This window comes from Varroa destructor, unplaced genomic scaffold, assembly GCF_002443255.2.
Source record: "Varroa destructor unplaced genomic scaffold, Vdes_3.0 BEIS01000002.1, whole genome shotgun sequence".
In the NCBI taxonomy this organism is placed as follows: Eukaryota; Metazoa; Arthropoda; class Arachnida; order Mesostigmata; family Varroidae; genus Varroa; species Varroa destructor.
This window is the reverse complement of record NW_019211455.1, coordinates 26,009,149-26,023,032: the sequence shown is the minus strand read 5'-3', so window position 1 is coordinate 26,023,032 and position 13,884 is coordinate 26,009,149. Positions and strand designations below refer to the sequence as shown.

The window sequence follows — 13,884 nt, the reverse complement described above, 5'->3', positions numbered from 1 at the left end:
AAAGTAGTCGTCGGTAAGCATCTTTTCTGGAAAGCTATGATTTTCCTATCGGTAAATAGTCTTCGATAGCAATTTAGATTACCATCGCCAAAGTTATGGTTTAAAACTATCGTAACGTGTGATATTTTCGCTTGTCCAAGGCCGAAAACAGACGCTGGTGGTACAAAATAAAAACTAAATATACTCTCTTGCATAGAGCGAGTGTATCTAGTATTGAGAAAATATTTTAAGCAATCGTAGCAAAACGTTCCGTCTTTGTATTAAATTAACATAGCTACAGACTGCAATTTAATTAATTCCAATATATCATATAAGGGCCTCAAAAATGCTAGCTGTTCGCCAACTACAACAGTAAGGACAAGGAAAACATCCCAGACCTCTTTTTTTTTTTAGTTAAACACTCGGTCGCATAGTGTGTTTTAATTATCATACGATGTCTTCCTTTTGTTGTAATTATATGGAAAGCGTTACGATCGCAAGCTAGCCCTCTGCCATAAAAGCGAGGAAGAAACATCACATCATAATACTTACAACAAGTATAGAATTATAACTACTCTTCTTCATTGCACCATTGACTTCGTAATGGTTTAGGTTCATGTTCGTGCAGCATTTGCCCCAAGCTGATCCTCTAACTATTTGTTTACTGCTGGAAACAAAACACTGTTGTTTTCTTTTTGATAAGATAGTTGTTTGGTTCGTTAGCTTGCAACTAAAAAAACATCATGCGCAAGAATTTAGTGTTATGAAATACGTGTAGCTAAATAAATCAATATCAGTCAATGGGGCAGCACTCATCACATGTTGTGGGTTAAAATAAAGCGGTCATCTTAATTCTGTGCAGTTCGCTGCAACTTCAGGCGTACTATCGTCGCGTATACGCAAGCCATTGCAACGTAGAATAATAGGTATTGTCTCACGAGGGGTAATCCATTTTTGCAAGCTTAGGGTCTTAAAGCGCTGAACCCCTCCTGACAAAGGGTACTGGAAAAAGAAAAACGTATATTAATTTAAAGCGTTTTTTGTTCGTGTGATCTTACGGAATGTTTTAGGTTTTAAGTCTGAAATAGGTGTTACAGACTGCTTCCGACGGCGAAGTCTCAGCGCGAAACGAAGTCTGTCTACTCTCAGTTCCGAAGCTAAACTACGACGTGTCTCTAGGCTTCGTAGTCAAACACATTGCGATTTTATCATCACGAGGACGTGTATAGTTATCTGAATATACATATAGATACTGTTGGCGTAGACTACCGGGCTCCCTTTGGCATGAGCCAGGACCATGCCATATCCTGCTTGTTAAGAGTCAACCGCTAGAACAAATAAAATCAGAACAATCACTCTGGTAAGACTTTATCATTGATTTTGGCAGGGTTTCTCCTGCTTTTTCATTTGTCACCATCGTTATAAATACTAAATTAGTCAGTCCGCATAAGATACACATGTATTTTCCAGTTTGGACTCTGAAATATTGGAATAACCACGACGACCCAACGGAATAATCTTAACAGACCAATAGTGGCAGACTTATAGATTAGCTGTAGTAGGGGGAAAAGGGTGGAAGAAGCGAGAACGGGACAACTGCTTTGGAATAGCGTCACGACCATACGACAGTAATAAACTGTTTAAATCTGTTTAACTAAGTAATTAACTAGCAGTATTACGGTAAGTGAATTACAAATGAAACAATATAATCGCGTACCCGCGAAGGGATAACAAAATGATTCAGATAATAGAGCAGAGGATTGAATCTGGGTAATAGAAGAAGGAATACTCCGAAGTAGTTCGTTTTCTATGGCTAAAATATTTCGGAACTAATATCCCATTTAAAGCCTGCTCCTCGTGATGGCATGAACCCCATTTCCACCTAGATAGCTATAATACAAGCAACGGGTCGACTGAAGCGGCGCAATAGGTAACGGAACACCTGTACTGAACTTAGGCTTGATCTCACACAGGTTTAGATCTGCTTTTGTTTATATTGATAAAAATAAAGCTATAGGCTAGTACGTACCTATAGCCAAACGTCTGGGCATCCGTAGCCGTTAGAGATCGCCTCGTCTATCTGAGACGTTTCAAAATTACGCAGAGCCAATGAAGACAGCCACTTGAATCCGACATTCCTACTGTGTTTTCTGTCGAATTTTTTAGTATGGTTGTCTTCACTATACTCAGGAACATTTTCAGCGTCTTACGTCTAAAAACTGCGACAATCGGTTACTAGCCGTACAACTTAATGCAAAAGCATATCTAACGAAAATTAAAAGGAAAACATTCTCGACTTGAATGCGCTGCAAAGAAAACGTTTACAGGGGTGGATTAGCTCATCAATCGATTGATGGGTACCGTGTTCAAACTCACGTCAGATGGTCTGAAGATTTGGATCCATTTCATTTACCAGAATCTTTAATTAGGGCATCCGTGAATCTGTATCGAAGAACAGGGAATTCTACAGAACAAATTGAAGCGTAGGGTGAAAACTAAGAAAGAGACGGGTATATATACCAACTAATGAGAATCAGCGTCGCGTGGAGTAAGCGTATTGGCAAGCGGCGCTATATCTGCGTTATGCAGCGTAGGTACATGCCTTCCAGGTACTCGACTCTTTCCTGTCCTTTTTAAGGATAGACACAGAGTTTATTTTCTAAAAGTCAAATAATCATAAAAATGAAAGTCACGCTTTTTAGACAATTTTGTGTTATAACGGAAATCAGAGCATCATTTCTGGGATGAAACAGCGTCCGCCATTCGTGAATGTCCCAAAGAAGGCTAAACCGTGTTATTTGGGTCGGTAGTTTAATATCCAGAAGAGAAATAACAGACCCGTTTCTACCGGGTAAAAGTTGTACGTGCAGTTTCGCTACCATACTCGACAAAAAATATTGTTTTTTTTAATTGGGTGTCAGAATCACTATGTTATTGCAAAACGCCCAGTTTATACTTAACATGTGAAGTCTAGACTCGGCGTGCCTCGTGCCTTCAAGTCACGTGAAAGATTCCATTAACGCAATTGGAAACAAACAACTAACCGCTGTACTCGAAACCTACAGAAAGTCTCTATAGGGGGCGCCACCTAGCTAGTAGAAAAGGCCAAGGATCCGAGAGTTCGGGAAGGCATGAGGTCTACGACAACAAGAGCGGTTAGCAGCAGGCAGCCGTTGATCAGCTGTTTAGAAAGCAATCATGTGATGTTTGAAGAGGCTTGTCACGACCCAACCGATTATAGTATGAATAAACTGACTTTAATAATGCGCTCCAAAAGATTTGCTATTCTATAGCGAGCAAGTGCGACAACGAAAAACAACGAGTGGGGTTCGAGTGTGTTGTAATACACCGCTTTGGTGATGAAGATATAGATGGAAGCGGTTAAGTTAGCGCTATTGTGACAAGAGGCAGGTGTCTCGTGAGAGAGGTACGGGCTTGAAGTGACCGTAGGGACGTTGAGACTCGTTAGACGTTTAATGAACAAAACGCTTATAAAAAACTGTGTCTGTGACTTTTGAGGCGGAAGCGATGGCGTCCCGGATACATTCAGCATCAGAGTGTTTAGGATAATGAGGCGAAATATACAGTACTGCATACAATTCCTGTGCGTGGCCGCGCTCAATAGCGGCTTCGAGCACAGTAGCAAGGACAAATCAACGAAATTCCTGGGAGAGGAAAGCTTTAAACGTAAGTATATAATCACAAAAATAGATTCACCTGGCAATATCTGAGCGAGTATCAAGCTGGCCCCTATTATGTAAATAAGGTGGTTTGTGCACGGTGTGCCGAAGCTCTCAAAATAAACATAATTTTTAAGGTGTCTTGAGGTTTTCTGTACGATAGCCTATTTCAAGAAGTTCCGTCCCTGTAGCTGGGTCGTGTCTCATACCGTGCCCATTGTTGCATTTGCATAACCAGAACCAGGTATCACGTGGGTTCTTTGCAACGGCTACTTATGCCTAGTAAGAGATTTACGTTTTCGTATCTTAGCGTGGCCTGTGCAACCCAATTTTCAAATGTTTCATTATCGTTTCGCAGACATAAAGCGTCGAGTTACGTGCGGCGAGCAGTGTCTTCATATTGTTGCCGTATGAGTGGCCAGGTTTATGCCATTTAAATAAAATGCATCAGTCACAAATCTCGAACACCTTATCTGTCAGGCGGCCTGCCCTTATAAGGATTTAAAATGTGGATCTGGATCAGATAACTATCGTCGAACTAGAACTAACCAATCGGCTAGTATATTATATGGATACCCCACTATCTTAGTTCGTACTCATACCCTGTACATATACGGCCTCATATCAACAACACGTATGAGTCAGACTGTGCACGAATTATTCTCGGACCACATTACCCTATTGTTATTTTTTCTTCATAGTACAGTGCATTATCGCTTCTTTCCAGTTGGATTTGTTTATCAAAGGTGATATATTACAGCCATTTCTAGAAGACTACACCAGCTGTGTGGGCGTCTCTGCTTAGTTCGTGCAACTTACTGTTGAAAAATGTATATAGAAGTTTTTGTTACGCGCTTAGATGACACACAGCTTTTGCTATTATAATAATTGGCATAAACATTGTGCAGTGGGTCCATTACGTACAATTTGAGTAAATTAATTATGTTTAGATATAAGTTCAACGTGCGCACCCGCAGTCGTTGGTTATTATATATGAAAGGACTTTTCAAAAAACGCTTTCTGATAACTCCGAACAAACCAGTTGGTCGTACACTTGGTTTTTCAAGTAAATATAGTTTATGGTTAGTAATTTAAGTACGATCTTCGAACTTTTGCTTGTCCGTCTGAATTTGGGGATTTTTTAATTACCACGTTCGAGCAGCCTGTTTAATAAATAGATTGATAATAACTTGTTTTAAACGCTCGTCCAAAGATTCGTAGTAAATAAGAACGTAACGTCTCTACGTCAGCGCAATCAAAAAAGCATAAAACAGCATTTTGAAGTTTGTGTATCATTATCTCGTGGATATCGAACGAAGCAGTATATAGAAATTATCTCCGAAAATTGTAAATACTAACTCTTCCCTTTAATCCGTATCTTATCATGGCACTACTTGACAAGAACTGACTCTCAAAGGCGAAACTCCAAATTTCTCTACCATTTATTCGAAAGCCGATTCAGGCGTACATTGAATTGATTGTGCTGACTAGGGTCTTTTTTTCGTTCTGTTGCGCTGCAAAAATTGTTTTCATTTTTTATCAGAGCCTCCATTTATTTATGGCATCGATTTATCTTTGAATTGATTAATCACCGCGACTGATCAAAAAGGCTGTAACTTATAATTATAAGGCGCTTCGAAATAAAATATCGACTCCGGCTGATGCTCAACAATAGACTGAACTTACTTTATTTCCGTTTTTAGTATTTTCGCACGTCCTTTCATTGAACAGCACACGCATTATCGTACCCCTGAAGGTGAGCGCGGATATCGCCTACTCGTTCTTTGACATGTAACATCGCCTGACTAAGTTTTGCCTTAGCTAAATATCAAGCGAAGTCCGCCGAATTGCTTTTTTCGTCCGTTCGAAATCAAAGGCGCGGGTGTCATCGCATTTACGAGCCCTTAATTTTGTCGCCCTTTATACGACGAAAAGGGCAAAGGCCGCAACCCTGAAAGAGTAGAAAGAAATGATAATGATGTACCAAACGGCCATATGAAGGAACGTTAAAAGACGGCCTCTTCAAACGATCGTATACTGTTTCAATGTGACGACAGCCTTCGCAGAAATTAAAAGTTGGGTCCTATTCTCGGTAACCAGAGGAAAGTTTTTGGGTCATAAACAGACCCGTTGCCGTTTTATAGAGATCGAGAAACGGGACGTACAGCGACGACGGTAAAGGCTCCCAGGTTTCACTATTCCCAATAAAAATATTTTTTATAGTTGTTCTCTGTTTTATATCTAACAATGCTAGATCTAACGCAGTTGCATATACTCGATAACTGAAAAATGAAGGGCAGACGAAACAACGTTATGGAATTTTAGTACTGCAGGATCGTTTCCATCTTTTTTTTTTTTAGTTCATCGGTGGAAAGCAATTTGGTAATCAATTATATACAGTTAAAATGAAGGACCCGATATTGAGCCGGAATAATCAACTTAGCTTTTGTGGCCGTCTATTAACTCTCACTCAAAGGTGATACTACCGGAAAAACCAGCTGTGGCCAAACTGGTATTTACTTAATGCTTAATGACTGCCAATCACTTATTTTTTTCTAGTTTCGTTCAAAAGTTTTTTTTAACTATTCTGGTTTGTTCTTCAAACTGAAGGGCGCAATGCATCTGAAATCCTTGTAAAATAGACGAAATAAGCCTGTTCCAAATTGAGATATTGAGATCCAACATCGTTAGCTTTTTTGATGCAACTTTTTGATGAAAACTTCAGCGCTTGTTTGGGTCTTGGATTTTCTATATTAACTTAGCGTTGTTTATGACGTTTTCACAGTTGATAGAATCTTGTTTTGGGTCGTGCAACGTAAAATGCAACGTTGATCGTTTGTTCATGTCGATGTTATGTTTCTATTACCAATAAAAGCCATTTTTCTAGCCTAGTTATGTGGTATCTTTAGACGGTAATTTCACGCATTAAAACGTTTCTAGAGTTATTCAGCTGAGAACTCTGCCTAAACAAACAGGCTGTGAATAAATTGAGACTTCATGCTTCTCCAACGAGATAGAACTTATTAAGCGCTTCTTGCTTCTTTTTTTTTGCCGAGTACATAGACTTCAGCTTCTTCGGCATAAAAATCGTCTGCTTGACACGATGGGGCAGATGTCCAAATAACATTTTTCGAAATTTTTATTCGAATCGGGCAAAACAGCTCAATTTCTTCCACTCAAGGAAGCCCTCGTATCTATCGTGTGCCGTCACGTGCGGGCACCTGATGTAATACAGTCCTGGGGGCAAATTGAGATATGATTATAGCACCCTAGTGATGCATTCCAGATACCCATACATGGATAACCTCTCTGATCGAGTGATCGCTCTACAGCTTACCATACAGACATTTATATTATAACGTCGGATGCGACTTTTATCGGAAAATATTTTTTTAAATTCACTGCTGTATAGGCATGTGCGTAATGTATTATGCGATCTAATCAATCTATGGCAAGGATTTAAGAAGAAATTGAGGTCCTGCATAAGGGCTAACTCTGCGCGAATCCTGTTAATGATGCTGTTCCAATTCATGCGCTATCTGCTATCCAGGAATCGCAGCAGGACATTTGTTACACATGGCGGAAGGTTCTATTCCTGCATCGGCCTCAACGAAAACCTATAGCAATGATATTTCTGGCTCGTTGGTCGGTTCAGTATCAGTCGCAAGCTTAATTTTTCCATTGTAGGATAACATTCCCACCTTTTAGAAGAATGATTTGAGGAGTCACTTTTAGAGCTATGTCAACAGATGTGACAGTAAACAGCGTGACACCGTCAAATGGGTGTGCGTTTTCTTCCTAGTCTCACCATAACTGGTTCGCACGCTCGACACGGGACAAAACAATCATAGCAAGTTGTCGACATTTGCGCTCTTCTTCGAACACACCCTCGTCACATTGGTACCACAAGTAGGCAAAACGGTAAACGACAGGTTGGCAATGGAACAACTGTGTGAGAATGACGATCCGTCGCAAGCGTTACTCTCGTCAGTGTTAAAAGCGTTCACGACGTTGCAATTTATACAGACCCTTCCAACTAAACATTGACACTCGGCGTAATATCTAACGTAGGGATCAACGAGCCGATTTGAGGGAGAGACCCGCCGACTCTTGCGTCGTTTAACACATTGCATAAATAAATTAAGTACAGTGATTTATATCAGTTACCGGTAAAGTATTTTAGACAAAGTTATTGACAGTTACGCACTATTATACATTTTATTACACGATAATATGTTTATTATTCAGTGTTGTATAATTTTGTTTAGCAATAAGCATGAAATCGTTAGATTTCGTTCATACGCCTTTAACGTGTTTGCCCCACAAAAGTGAAAGAAAAGCGCGGGTCGTTATTTGAAATTCGTTCAAAACTCGGAAGATATCAAATATTTAGACAAGAAAACTAGCTCTTAGTTTTATCTGATCCTAAAGCCTTAAAGATAAAGTAAAAGGTGTTTGGTCCAAGAAGCGTGACTAGCTTAAATGTAGTCAGACAATATTTTACAAATATCAATTAAGCTAAGAGACAAAAACTAGGAAAGGGAAAAAAAAAGCGAGCTATAGTATTTAGAAATAAAAAGGAGTTTTATCAATAAAATTTGTAAGTTAGGTTTGAGCAAATGCTTGTTTTCCAACTGCTTAAAATGTACACCTTCATTAGCGAAATTCGATCGTTAAATATTCTTCAAAGGTTATATTTTTTTGCTATTACCTTTACTGAAGGATCGGGTTTGTCTCCCTGCACCCTGCATATAAACATTTTTAGTTTCAGGGACGGCACAACTCCTTGGGGGCCAACCCCGATATGATGCTCGCTTTTGTCATCCTCCTTCCAGTATCCCTCGCTGATTTGCCTCTTTTGAGTTTGCTTTGATCCTTCTTTTTTAATCCGCTTCATTATTTAGCTATGCAGCAAAACCAAACGCCTAGGAGGCCTAGTAAACTAGGGCAAAGTGGGACAAAAAAAAAAGCTGTACACGTGGCTGCTTAGTTATGTTCGCTAGTGCCTACTGACTGGTCTGTCCTTACAGGAAAAAAGAGGCAAAGGACACTGCTCAAAGAAGGACGCACAGTCAGACTGAGTCTTTCTTAGAGCCTAGAGGCCTCTTAAAAATATCACTGTCAACAGTAGCAATAGCAGATTTGTGCGTGGAAAGATTCGATAGGTCGAGTGAGTTCAGTGATGGGGGGGGTCAGTCCTATAGTCGGCACCACCAACAACGGCGACATCACCGTCATCCGATCCGGAGAAGAAGCCCCACAATCGTCGAACGCTGTCTTAGCTATCAGACGCTTATTCGAGGAGCATCTCCTTCGTTTTTTCTATTTGTTGCCTTTTGGACATTAGTATCAACTAGTCAAGATGGTGTTGATACGATTCTGACAATGTATACGCGTTCCGCCCATCACTTCGCAGAAGACAAAATCTCCCAGAGCGTTTTGTTTATTTATTAACGCAACACTGGCTGCGATGCGAAGTGCTGGATTGTCTAGTACGGTGAATCTAGCTAATACAAATTCAATAAAAATATATCAGTATTCTGTGATTCGACGAAGGAAATTCTACAAATAGTACAACAATTGTACGCTTTATTCCCAGTATAGAAAAGATTCTTAGTGGGTCGTTCTCAAGGAGCAGGACAAATAGGAAGCGTCAGGACAGACTTTACCGGGATGCAACCCGGAGCTTTGGGTGGGGTTGTAACACCCATGTGTCACTTTCTGTTTAACGAACGAAAATATCGAAACACCGTTTCATGATTAGATGTTATATTATTCATAAATCTCCCTATAGATATACACTTCTTTTTTTCTACTGTATTCTTATACCCACAGGCATTTATGAGCACGGCCTTATTTGAATGCTTGTTATTGGGCTAATTATAAAAATTACATCTATTAATCGATACTAAGGTGTACAGGCTTAAACTTAAAAACTTTGCGTTTGCTAGCTGAGTAGCTCTGATGGGAGTAATCGCCCGATAACTCCGTAGTTCCAATGACATCGTATCGTTTGGTAAGTTTTTTAGACTCAGGAACCGCAGCTGGATACCATAAACTTGCAGTCACTTAGCCAGTACTGGACAACCGAACGGAGTAATTTACCTTTTTGTTCAGCCCTAAAAAGACTCATGCACATACACTCACCATAAATATGGAGGAAAGCCGTAAATATCGTCGTTTTACATTTTGTTTTTTAATGTAGCATGAGCTGCCTTGCCAACACCAGCTGAATAAAGATCCCATAAGTAACTTTATCATATGAGTTAGCAGTGGTTAACTCGCATAAACATTTTGCTACGATAGACAAAATCAATCAATGAGTATTAGGTTTTTCAAAAAATTGTTTCCAATATTGTTTCTTCCATTGCCCGCTAGTTCTGCACTTATTATAAAAAGACCATTGAAGCTTTGTGTGCCAACTAAAAACGGGATCGTCTTTATACTGGAAGCATTTGCTTATAGGCGCGGTTCTCCTTGCTGCCAATTTAGATCTTCAAAAACTAAGCATTATAATTGCCGCTAGATGGAAATATGTTACGACTGGGTGAAAAATTCATAATCTGATATTATTTATAACAGATGTGATAACTGATCACTGTTTAACTAACGGGCAAAAAGTTTCGATTTCAAGTTGCAATTCGGGTGACTTTATCGAGAATGATAGTTGCAAAGTCAGGGGCAATTGTCTTCAGGAACTGCAATTTTGCACTGTTACTATTACTTGGCCAGTTGCGGTTCTATTGAGTCAAACTGGAAAAATGCTAATTTTGTTCTTCAGGGTGTGACCCTAAGCGGTTAAAGCAACGGAAGAAGCACAAATAGGCGGACAGGCCGATTACATGCTTCGCCCGCTATCTATATAATCCCCGTCGTCGTTGTTGTTATTATTATTATCATAGTTACTCTTAGTAGTCACGGATGGAACGTATTATGTTTGTGTTGCTAACGTTTTGGGTGGAGCTAACATGCGAAGATGTCATCTGGCCTTGAGGAACGTGATTTGTGAAGGCCGCGCGTGAAACTGAGGTAACACATCAGTTTCTGATTGAGCTTCCCCTTTCGATAATAGCAAAGCCAAAAATGAATAAAGGTAATGTTGAGCGAGCTGGATCTCGCGTATTTACTACTACTACTACTTATAATGGCCATTTCTGCATGAATCTTTTTTAAAAGCTTTTGTTAATTCATATTTTGAAAAATAAACAAAGGATAGCGAATATCCTTATTAGCTCTCAAATTATGCGTGAATAATTTATTACACGTTACCGGTGATTTAGATAGCTACCTGTATCCTGAAAAAGGACACTTGATCGCCTCAGAAATAACAGCGCTGCAACAATTTGTAATCTTATGTCGGTTAGCTTTGCATCGGTAGCGTTTTGAATACTGCTTTCCGGCGATTCTCTAAACTGAGTTGATACTTTCTTGTACAATTCATCTCCTTTTTAGGATGGTTCGATAGGAGCGTTAGACTTCCGTTGCACGAGCCGACACATGTTCCAGTCAGATCGGTCAGAGGGAGACTGATGTGCACGTTCTTCAGGTTCGCCTGCCAAAAAAATGAAAATTATAGGACAGTTCTCCTGACTTCGTTATTCCTTTTTTTTTTTTTTCGCTTGTCAGCTCGGGTATAGACATCACGAGCAAAACTAGTTTTGTTAAATATTTCGAAATGCCATGCAAAGCCTAGCTTTCAAAATGATTCGATCTGAAGATCGATACAAGATCAGAAATTGTGAGTTTTTTTTTTTTTTCAGTAGACATCTGCGTAGGCAAACAAACATTCAATATTGATGTTCTCCCCGTTTGACAGTTCAGTGTCAAATGTCAGTTGATCGGAAAAGCACTGAGTGATGATCGAAGCAGGTGTCGAGATTATCGGACCTGACGGAAAGCTCTAAGCATCTGAAAGAACGTGTGAGAAGGCGAAATCAGACGATATGGCACGCTAAGTATTACCCAAAGTAAAGAACCGTGCAAGTACTGGAGATAAGATAGCTGGAAACATCGATCGACCGTAGCACTGGCGTAAGTTCTGCAGGCCTTTCAGATTAAATATTGACGCACACATTCTGATACTACTGTCATTGAGCAAGTATGTCTCCAAGTAAAACAACGGCAATACGTTGACAGAGTTGTTTTCTTGCTTATCATGAAGATGGTTTCATGCGTTCAAGGTAAGCGCATTCACTGAGTAATTAGCGAATCCTTCGTTGTCGTTGCCGTTCTTCTAAGTACACACGAATCGAAACTTCCAACCATCGAACGATTCTACATCAAGGCCTTGATGGACGCAAGAGTTACAAGAATCTAACTGACTCTTTGTTTTCTTCTCGTTTTTAAATAGAAAACAAACCAGATAAGGCTTCATGCCTTCAGTCTCAGCCGTTTTAGAAGTAACGTTTCCGCTACCTATCGTCCAGACCTATTTGTGAGGCTACATGTTAAGCCCTATCAGCTAATTGATTCCTACAGTTGAATGCGAATCAGACCAGCTTTTGTGCCTTATATGTATGATAGAAACACATGTATACATTTTACACAGGGACAATAGGCGCACGTAGGGCTCCGTATGAGTGAAATACAGACATTACCCTTGTTGCGCATTTAATAAAACAGCACACAATGCCTACTAGTCCATAGACACCGTGTACTAATAATGTATAACGTTATCAGAATTTTATGAAGTGGAACTCTCTATCGAGTGAAGCCATAGCACAAAGGACGATTGACATACCTGTTGCCAATCGGTCCGTTGGCCGGACCGAAGTCGTTTGGGCTATACCGTAGCAAGCTATTTCATTACCTAGTTCTTCTTTCTCTGAAGACGCTACAATACGCTTGCGAAGACGAAATCGATTCCTTTTAGGCGAAATTTCAGATTCATACAGCTCCAATTAATATCATGGCTACCCATAAATCACATCGTTTTTTTTTTTTTTTTTTCATATAATATTTGTTTTCACATTATCTATTCCGTTTGGCTGTTTATGTTAATTATTTTGTTGAAGCTAGACAACTTTCCGAGATAAACATAATCAGTCTATTTGGTTTCCATTACATCTGCTCGACTAGGCAATATTGTGCGGGCTTAGGTTCTAAGCACCGCCACCTTCAGTCAATAGCTGGTAACTTTGCTTCGCATTACTCTTTTCCATCCGGATGCTGTTTGTTTCACTTCCCTTCATTTTTGTACAATTGTTGGACGGCTAAATCTCCCGTCGAGGGCTGATGATGCACTTGCTCCGTACCGTCGTTAACATGTCTAGCCCAATTACTGTTTCGTGCGAACCATTGCAATATATCTAGTTTCATAACTTGTTTTTTTTTTTTTTTCTATGTAGGAAACGCGCATCGAAGTATGCCTTTTCGATCTTCCAGGTCTTAAGCTTCATTTTGCTGTGAAGCAATTTTGCTATACTATAGCGAAAATGACAACAACAACAACATCTGTAAGGACTTTTGATAATCGAACGTTATTCAAAAGCGCGAAGACCAACGGAAGCCCTCAATGGCCCTGAGAATGTAGGCAAAGCTCTGTTAACGGTTTAGGTACGATACGAGATGTCGGTACAAATGTCTACGAAATGTTTATTCATGTTATTGTATTGAAGGGTTTGGTACCAGTTGGTAATGTACCAACATGTGTCATGTAAACGAGTCGATTAAATCCATTTGACTGATAATACCTGCCTGCTGAAGAGGTCGGCAAGGTGCTAGTAACTGAAAAATATTCAGATGCGGTAAGGTGTTAGGGGAAAAATCTGGATTCTTTGCTGCCCAGCGTTGTTTCGCCGCTCTTACAGGCAGACAATGATGCGGATAGGCCATTTTTAGCCGATGCAAGTAGTTACTGCAAACCTTCACCGATACGATCCGAAACGGATAGAGCCTTTTAGTCGGGAAAGTTGACTGCTATTGTTACTACGTGCGGCTTCAGTCCCTCCTCCTCCTCCTCCTCCTACGTATCCTGCATTTGAAGAAAACTAAGTTCTTGTAGTTAGTCATTAGTGGTAAGTAGTATTATTTAATTTTAGGGTAAGTCTCTATAAAATTGTATAATTAGTAGCTCTTAAGATTTAGCATGGTTGATTAGGTCAAAAATACAAATGTACAAACGCAGTTTGCTGGGAAGGTTCGAAGTGCTGGGAAGGGCAAGTTCGACAGTACCTTCAAGGCGCAAAAAGAATATTTCTATGAATTTCCTCTGAATACAGAAACA

At 39.8% G+C, this 13,884-nt stretch overlaps 2 protein-coding genes across 8 annotated transcripts in view; one reads left to right on the top strand and one right to left on the bottom strand.

Annotated features, from left to right (window-relative positions):
* cora (erythrocyte membrane protein band 4.1 like coracle) overlaps window positions 1-7,672 on the bottom strand; it is a 65,915-nt gene extending 58,243 nt beyond the window's left edge. For 3 of the 6 annotated variants that reach the window (XM_086980007.1, XM_086980008.1, XM_086980009.1), the window contains exon 1: window positions 1-38. This exon is cut by the window's left edge and continues 2,232 nt beyond it. The gene's annotated coding sequence lies outside the window, so the exon portion shown is untranslated. Of the gene's footprint in view, window positions 47-5,345; window positions 5,611-7,360 lie in introns of those variants that run through there. The other 3 variants (XM_086980005.1, XM_086980006.1, XM_022790097.2) reach the window with 3 other exon arrangements.
* LOC111243870 (uncharacterized) overlaps window positions 3,141-13,884 on the top strand; it is a 174,051-nt gene continuing 163,307 nt past the window's right edge. Inside the window, exon 1 of one of the 2 annotated variants that reach the window (XM_022790105.2) lies at window positions 3,141-3,666. In XM_022790105.2, coding sequence (XP_022645840.1) covers window positions 3,549-3,666 — 118 coding nt within the window. In that variant the 5' untranslated portion in view covers window positions 3,141-3,548. Of the gene's footprint in view, window positions 3,667-13,527; window positions 13,676-13,884 lie in introns of those variants that run through there. The other variant, XM_022790103.2, reaches the window with a different exon arrangement.